Here is an 8,812-nt window from a genome sequence, read left to right as displayed (position 1 = left end):
GCGGGGATCCGGTGTCCCGGCAGAAAGGGATCTGGTGTCCCGGCTTCACCGAGAGCCTGAAACCGCCTGCATCGGGGAAGATCAGAGAAACTCCGCCTTTGCCCGAAACGTCGACTCTCCTGCTCCTCGGATGCTGCCCGACCTGCTGAGCTTTTCCAGCACCACACTCTGGACAAAGATCAGAGAAAGCCCGAGATCTCAGACAAACTGAGGCGGAGGAACCCGGACGGGGGGCGGGGGGAGGGGGGGGGGGGTGCAACTGAAGTTCACGAAGGGGCAGCGAGTCGAGACTGGCGCTGAAAGGATTGCCATTGGCACTGCCAAGGCTGGTCTACAGTCTGGGAGAGGCATGAACAGTACAGGAGGTGGAGGAGGTCTCTACCCCACTGTGGGTACAGAGAGCCCCAGCCCCATTGTGATGAGCTTCGCCGCTAAAGTGGCGACTTCGGCCACATATGGCTCCATCTTAGTTTCGGGACTGATCGGGAACGTCCTGGTGATCTGGGTCATTGGGATCTTAAAGAGTAAAGGCTGCATACAGAGCTGCTTAAGGTGCCACATGGTCAGCATGGCTTGCTCAGACCTCCTCATCCTAACCCTGGGCCTACCCATTGAGTTGTATAGCATCATCTGGTGCCCGTATCCCTGGCCCATTGGGAACGTTGGCTGCAAAGGTTTCTACTTCCTCTGGGAAGTATGCAGCTACGCGACCATCTTCAATGTCTTGGCGTTTAGTTTGGAACGTTATCTGGCTATCTGTCACCCAGTGCAAGCCAAGGTCATGGCAACATCAAGAACCAAGAAGCTAATTGGTATGGTCTGGGGAATAGCTATTATCACAGGGCTCCCTGCTGCTTTTGCAATTGGTGTGGAAGATGCTTGGAAGCCCTTCACATCTGGAAGCCAACCCTTACCGCCCTTGTACATCTGCACCAACATTTCTGGACGAAAGGCCATCTTTGATCTGGTGATTTATGTCTCCTTTTCTCTCTACATCCTCGTTCTCCTGCTCGTTGCCTTTACCTGCAGACAGATGATTAAAACCCTCCTCAAACACCGACCCGTACCTGTTGCACTTAACAGAATAAACTCCACAGGAAGACTCCTGCCCACGTTTAAAGAGATCAGGAGGCAAAATGTGGTGCTGGTGGGTGAGTATTATGTCGAGAAATTTGCAATTCATGTTCGGAAATCTTGAGCGTTTTCTTGTGGAGGGTAGGGAGCAGAACGTCTTGAGAAAACGGAGGGGAGTCAGGAAGTAGTCATGTAGCTAATTACTTTGACTGATTCTTTGGACATTTGGCATATCGAGATTAATTGTGGCAAACGATTTAACAACAGAAATTTGCATTTACAAAGCGCCTTTACTGCGGTAACGTGTGCCATACTTGATCGCTGGCGGGTTATCAGACAATAATTCATATTGAGCCACCCAAGGACAGTGGACTTTGAGGGGTGTTCTAAAGGCTGAGAAAGAGATAGAGATGCTGCACTGTCAGAGATACTGTCTTTCAAACTAGGCGCCATCTGGTCTACGAGATGGACAAGGAAGAGCATATATGTCCTGAACAATATGTATCTCTGGACCAACATCACTAAAATGTCACTAAATCTGATCACTTATACAATCGCTATTTGTGGAATCTTGCTGTGCACAAATTGGTTGCTACAGTTTTTATATTACAGCAACGATCACATTTAAAAATTGATTCAGTGATTGTAAAGTCTTTCGAAAGCGCTATACGAATACAAGTTTTACTTTAAGTACTTAGCCACCTCCGATGTCGTTGTTTAAGTTATATGGAATAACTAATGTTTGTTGTGACAGCTGAGGGGAGGTTGAGGTAGGACATCTGGAGAATAAGAAGCATTCTGATTACTTTTGTGGTAATAGCACCATCTTCTGGAGAAATGTTAATTTGGCGCATTTACCATTACATGGGCCCCCGATTTACCAACATCCGACTGACAAATAATCATATTTACGAAAGCGATCTCACACAGGGTATAATTTTATGGAACCGACCTATGAGTGTTTCCTGTACTTACGAACAGCTGTTTTACAATCTGATGAAGAGACATCGAGACACAAAACGTTAGCTTGCTCTATCTCCATGGATGCTGTCTGGCCCGCTGTGATCGCCTCCATTTGTTGTTTTCAGCTGCTTTACATAATCTAAAACGTGTTCCCATCTTGCTGACAAAGCGCCTTGCCAACCCAGAATGGAGCCCATTCACAACCCAGGCACTGCCTGTACTATACTGCCAATTGATTTTAAAGTACTGAAAGCATGATAGCAAGATTAAGTCGGTTTTAATCTGGCTGCGCATTAACAACACCACTACTCTTAGTCAGATGGAGATGATGGTATGGAGGGATTGTCTTATGAGCAAAGGCTAAACAGCTTGGGACTCTACTGTTTGGACTTTAGAAAACTGAGAGATGATCTTATTGAAACATATAATTCTTGAGGGGCTTGACAGGGTCAGTACTGAGAGGATGTTTTCCTCATGGGAGAGTCTAGGACCAGAGGGCATAGTCTCAGAATAAAGGGGCACCAATTTAAGACTGATGAGGAGGAATTTCTTCTCTCAGAGGTTTTTGAGTCTTTGGAACTCCTTGCCACAGGGAGCTCTGGGGCAGAATTCTTGTGTATATTTAAGGTGGAGATAGATTCTCGATCAGTTGGGGAATCAAAGTTACAGGGAAAATGCAGGAAAGTGGATGGGAGGAATGTTGGATGAGCCATGATCCTGTTGAATGGCAGAACAGGCTCAAGGGGCTGAATGGCCTGCTCCTGTCCCTATTTCTCATAGTCTTAGATTAGATTAGATTACTTACAGTGTGGAAACAGGCCCTTCGGCCCAACAAGTCCATACCATCCCGCCGAAGTGCAACCCACCCATGATCCTACCTTTACCCCTTACCTAACACTACGGGCAATTTAGCATGGCCAATTCACCTGACCTGCACATTTTTGGACTGTGGGAGGAAACCGGAGCACCCGGAGGAAACCCACGCAGACACGGGGAGAATGTGCAAACTCCACACAGTCAGTCGCCTAAGGCGGGAATTGAACCCGGGTCTCTGGCACTGTGAGGCAGCAGTGCTAACCACTGTGCCAACTTGAGTAGTTTCTATATCAGTTATGCGCAGAGACCATTTGTGACTGAGATCATTTAACCACATTTCTATTGTGTTACTGTCCTCCACTCATTGCATTTTGCTGCAGAAATAATCCTGCTTTGATTGTGAGGTGCAGTTTCATAATGAGTTCTGTTTGTCTGGCACGAGAAACCATATGGCGTGAGTGGCATATCTGGCACCCAAGCATGAAGGCATCAACTCTAGCTCAGTGCACACGCAGCTTCCTGCTTGAGCTGCATAACCAGTGACATAGCTCACTAACACGGCTTTCACAAAGTCAGCCAAGCGTGGAGCTCAGGCAGCCATGTCTGGATCTGATCACTGAGAGGTCTCGAGTGAAGTACTGGGTAATGGTCTTTCCTTGCCTGCTGTGGGAAACATCTGCTATCCTCTTTAGGGCACTTCAATAGGACATTCTTAAGACAAGGGTAAGGATTCAAGTGCCAAAGATATTGACTATCTGGCCCTATAAGACAGCCCATCAGAACACCAACAGTCTGCATAATTGTTCTTTGATTTATAACACATTTATATAATTGAGTAATGAGTTGGTTTAATCAGGGCACAATCAGAATTAGTGGCTACAAAGTAACTTTTAAAAATTCAATGCAAGTTTCATACAGAAGCTCTTATAAGCAAAAATAAAGCAGAAATAAAATGCAAAAGTACAAAACTTAAAAGAAGTGATTGCAGGGTGTAAACCTAATCTGTTAGAAAAGACGGTTTAATGAAGAAGAGTCATTTAGGTTTGGCTGCACTTACTGTAACAATGTATCGCTTTTCTGTGCAGGATGTATCGTTGCAGCCTTGGCCATTTGTTGGCTTCCATTCCAAGCCCGGCGCATAATGACGGCAATGAAATCCAAAACCCAATGGACAGAATATTACTACAGATTATATCAGACCATGCAGCCCATTACCAACACTTTCTATTACCTCAGCTCTGCAATCAACCCTCTTCTTTACAACATGACCTCGAAACAGTTCCGCAAGGTGTTTGTGCAAGTACTGAGAAGCTGCTGTCGGTCCAGCTCAGTCTCATCAAAGCAGGAGAGGAACTCACAATTAGATTTGAAACAAATGTCCACCTCATTAAGTGGGAGGCATCCTTATCCAAGATTGAAAGATCTAAGAAATCGTCTCTCTGACTAATTCCGACTTTTTCTTTTGCATGAGGTAAAGATGTTCTAAGCTTATTTAAGATACATATAACAGACAATAATGTGGCCAAATCACAGCAAGGGCTCCGTTATTGGCACTTAGCTGATTAATCATACCTTTGCAGAAGACAAACTTCCAGCCATTTAGGGAGAATAAAAAGTAAAATCAATGATTGATTAACAATGATTGTTAGTTGAGGGGAAACATAATAATACAGAGTGGGGAAAGCAGGGGAGCAAGTTTCACTTTGTGGACCTCCTGATAAACCAAGTCATCATTGTGCATTGGCTCAGTCCATGCAGTTTGCTAATGGGGATTTTAAATGCCAATAGTGTGGTTTAAACCCAAAATACAGATTTAAAGGCCCATTTTAAAAATCAAAGTAATAATATTTGAGGTCCTGAATGAGGAAAATAAATCACTATTTGGATTGGGCATTGTTGGCTATGACTACATTTATTGTTCCACCTTAATGCCCTTGAGAAGATGGTGGTGGTATGATACCAGCTGGTGGTGTTACCAGATAAGTCAGATTTCACAGTGAAATAAAAACAAAAAATGCTGGAAATCACAGCAGGTCAAGCAGCGTCCATGAAGAGAGAGAAAGCCAATGTTTCGAGTCTAGCTGACTCTTCACCAGAACTGATGTGAAGTCTAGACTTAAAACGTTAGCTTGCTTTCTCTTCAACCATGCTGCCTGACCTACTATGATTTCCTACACTGTTGTTTTCAGTACAGCTTCCAGCAACTGCAGCAATTAGCTCCTTCAGAGTGAAATGGTTTGAAGACCATAAGTTTTGCATTGTGGGGGATACTCACTGAACATTATCACACAAAAAATGTCAATGCACCTTTAATAAAATAATGTACGTTTGTTACACAAACGATCAAAATCAAAGCTATATATATATTACAATTTTAAAATATTTTATCATAAACAATAAAAAGTTTTGACCCTTTTTCCCAGTAATATCCTGTACAGAAACTCAACCCCAGCAACGTATCACTCCTAGCTTCACTTTAAAAGTTCTCACTAAACTGACAAGGTCGTAAGTTTTCCTCTTGGCAACTTACCGCACATTACCTGATGTGAGTTTCGCTCTCACTGTCTCTTCAGGAGACACCCAAACAGGCAAATTCACAGATTTTTCTCTGACTGACTACTTTCAGGTTGCTCAAATTAAACTTGTTTCCATGTTTTCTCATGGCCTGAAGACACAAACTAAAAACTGCCCTTCTGCTGGAATGAATTTTTTCTTCTGAACTCAACCTGTTTGTGGCCCCTGGCCATCTGTTTTTGTGTAGGTTGTAAGAAGTCCACATGGAAAACGCCCAGCAATTGTCTACCCATTGGCTTTCTCAAAAAGGTTGTTTTAAACTCTCGGTTCAGAAAACAATTTTCTGTCCTTCTTTAAAAAAGCAAGTCATTTTCACAGAATGAAAAACCCATTATAACTCTGGTACATGTTCAATCTAGCAACACTGATTGTACAGCCAATGTATGTCCAGGTTAGGATGTTAGGACAACTTGCAGGTGGTGGTGTTTCCGTGTGTTTCAGATTTTAGAATTTAGTAGTACAAGGATACAGGAGTACAGTGAAAAGTGTAACAAGTCACTATACCTGGCACCACCTTATTTACAAAGGTACTTGGACACAAAATCTGAGATGCAAAGTAGAAAATAAAAAAGTTGAAAGTTAAACAACATGTCCCTTCTTAGTATAAAGTAGAACAAACATAAAGAATTACAGTCTCCTTTAACCATGGGTCTCCAGATAGGCTGGACTGGGCTTCCCCGGAAGGGCTTGCTCTCCTCTGAGTTGTCCTTCTGGATGATAGGTGTGCAGGTTTGGAAAAGTAAGTTATTTGTTAATTTTTTTTCTTTCTTATTCCAGATCTGAGTGATCAAGAGGACGACGTCATCACCTGCTTTCAATTTTCCATCTTTTGCCCGGTGTCCATTCTCTGGCCCCGATGCTGTACAGAATCTCTTGTGCCCAAAAACATGTGCTTCTGGCTTAGAAATCATTTTAGTTACCAAGGGATTAATCCTGAAGAATCTACAAAACAAACTGCTCCCTCACATCCCTGCTCCTCCCAATAGGTCCGTAGTTAGAAGCTCCACCTACTGCAATACTGAGACAAAACGACCAGAAGCTCCCAGTTTCCAGTAATTATTCTGGAATGAGCTAGCTGATATTCATATCTGCTACTGTCTTATTGTCTTATTGGTTGATGCTGCTTCCCCTGAGTTAAAAGGTCATGGATCCAAATCCCACACCCACATTTGTGCACAAACTGTGGGCTGGCAATCCAGTGCAGTCCTGAGGCAGCGCTGCACTATCAAAGGTGCAGTGCTTCAGATGAGACATAAAACTGAGGCTCTCCTTGCTCTCTAGGGCAGACAAAATATCCAATGGAAATTTTCAAAGAGCAGGGAGGTTCTTTCTTATGTCTCAGCCAATCCTCATCCCTTAATGAAAATCACTTCTACGGGAGCTTGCTGTGCAAGGTGGCTGTTACATTAGAGATTACATTTCAGAAGTACAGTATTGAACTTGGCTGCAAATTTAAGATGTTCTGAGGTCATGGAGGGTGATGTAAAAATGCAAGTTCTTTCTTTCTCAAACTATGCAGCAGTATGATCCCCAACCCTGTGTTAGGTTGTGGAGCAGGCGATTCCTGTTGGAACATTGTGAGAGAAGTGAGCAGTGTTGTCTGATGGCTTCCATGATCATAGCACCTGATACCCTTCATTCAGCCACTTGGAAGAGGGGAGAAAGTTTGTACACTATCCATGTAATTCTATCAATAGAGACTCTTCCATTTTTGGATGGGGTGAGGAGGGAAGGAAAAGCATTGGTCATGTAATTGAATTGAATTGAATTTATTGTCAGAGTTAAGTAGCACAGATAAGTAAATAATAGGTAAACAGCAGCAAAAACAAGAACACAGGTACAGGCGAGTGTTAAGAGTTTGTGAGTCCATTCAGTATTCTAACAACAACGGGTAGAGACTGTTTCGAAACTGGCTGGTGCATGTGTTCAGGCTTCTGTACCTTCTCCCCAGTGGTAGAGGTTGTAGAAAAACATTGCCAGGGTGGGATGGATCTTTGAGAATGCTGGTGGCCTTTCCTTGACAGCGGGCCTGGTGGATGGATTCTGTAGATGGGAGGTTGGCTTTTGTGATTGTCCGGGCCGAGTTCACTACTCTCTCTGTAACTTTCTCCGATCTTGAATGGTACAGTTGCCATACCAGATAGTGATACATCCAGAATGCTCTCGATGGCACACCTTTAAAAGTTGGCAAGGGTATTCGCCGACATGCCAAATTTCCTCAGCTGCCTGAGGAAGAAGAGACATTTTTGGGCTTTTGTAACCAGTTTTAATGTCTGCACTAAGCCCACATTGATTGGTCCCTGAGCAATGATTCCATCAGCTGCAACATTCCCTGGATGTAAGTTTAAGACAAATCTTGGAATATAGCCAGGAAACTGCAGGTCCAAAATGATCAGTCCAGGCAGGCTATCAAATCCTGCGCTTCTGGGTGAGAACCAGCAAAGATGTTTAAACTGCTGAAAGGTTTGTGGTTGTCCATCTGTTGATCAGTTTGTATTTGATTCAGTCTTTAATCTGTGGGAGATGTGTGCATAGGAGCAGAAAGAATAAAGTGGCAGAGTGCTTCATGCAGCTGCTGTGAGTTCAGATTATGTCAACATGTGGTTTCCATAGCACAATGACTCAGTACATTTATCTACCAAATATCTCCCGACACAACGCCAACTTGCATTTATCTATCACCTTTGGTGTTGTAAAATGCCCCAGTGCACTTCATGAGGTCAATTCTCAAACAAATTTGGCATAAAAACAGCTATTAGGACAGATACCAAAAAGCTTGGATAAAATAGTAGATTTTGAGGAGCATCTTAAAAGATGAAAAGGCTGGATAGAGACACAGATGTTTAGGGAAGGGAGTTCAGAGTCTAGGGCAGAGACAGCTCAGACCACAGTCTATTGATGGTGGAGTGATTAAAATCAGGAATGCTCAAGAAACCAGAATTAGAGGAGTGCAGAAATCATGGAGGTTGTAGAGCTGGTTGGGATCACCAAGATAGGAGCGAGACCACAGAAGAATCTGCACAGAGTCAGACAGCATAGAAACAGACCCTTTGGTCCAACTAGATCCCAAACTAAACTAGTCCCAATTGTCTGCATTTGGCTCATATCCTTCCAAATCTTTCTTATTCATGAACTTATCCAAATGTCTTTTAAATGTTGTAACTGTACCCACATCCACCACTTCCTCTGGCAGTTCATTCCACACACAAATCATTCTCTGTGTAAGAACGTTGCCCCTCACCTCCTTTTTAAAAATTTCTCCTCTCACATTAAAAGTATGCCCTCTAGCTTTGAACACCCCCCACCTCAGGGAAAAGACGTTATCTATGCCCCTCATGATTTTATAAACCTCTATAAGGTCACCTCTGAATCTCCAACAATCCAG

The 8,812-nt window shown here is 43.4% G+C and overlaps 1 protein-coding gene across 1 annotated transcript; it reads left to right on the top strand.

Annotated features, from left to right (window-relative positions):
• The first annotated feature begins 354 nt into the window (after positions 1–354).
• Positions 355–7,241, top strand: LOC122539766 (G-protein coupled receptor 39-like). The gene is made up of 3 exons (XM_043674811.1): positions 355–1,151; positions 3,939–4,324; positions 6,205–7,241. Exons 1-2 carry the CDS (start codon positions 419–421, stop codon positions 4,298–4,300), a joined length of 1,095 nt encoding a protein of 364 aa, XP_043530746.1. The 5' UTR covers positions 355–418; the 3' UTR covers positions 4,301–4,324; positions 6,205–7,241.
• The last annotated feature ends 1,571 nt before the right edge of the window (positions 7,242–8,812 follow it).

The sequence above is a fragment of the Chiloscyllium plagiosum genome, chromosome 33 (genome assembly GCF_004010195.1).
Source record: "Chiloscyllium plagiosum isolate BGI_BamShark_2017 chromosome 33, ASM401019v2, whole genome shotgun sequence".
In the NCBI taxonomy this organism is placed as follows: Eukaryota; Metazoa; Chordata; class Chondrichthyes; order Orectolobiformes; family Hemiscylliidae; genus Chiloscyllium; species Chiloscyllium plagiosum.
This window is presented reverse-complemented; position numbering and strand designations above follow the sequence as displayed.

Coding starts and splice junctions, on each gene's coding strand:
- LOC122539766 (XM_043674811.1), top strand. CDS start 419: ATGAGCTTCGCCGCTAAAGTGGCGACTTCGGCCACATATGGCTCCATC. Junction 1,152..3,938: donor GCAAAATGTGGTGCTGGTGG/GTGAGTATTATG, acceptor TTTTCTGTGCAG/GATGTATCGTTGCAGCCTTG.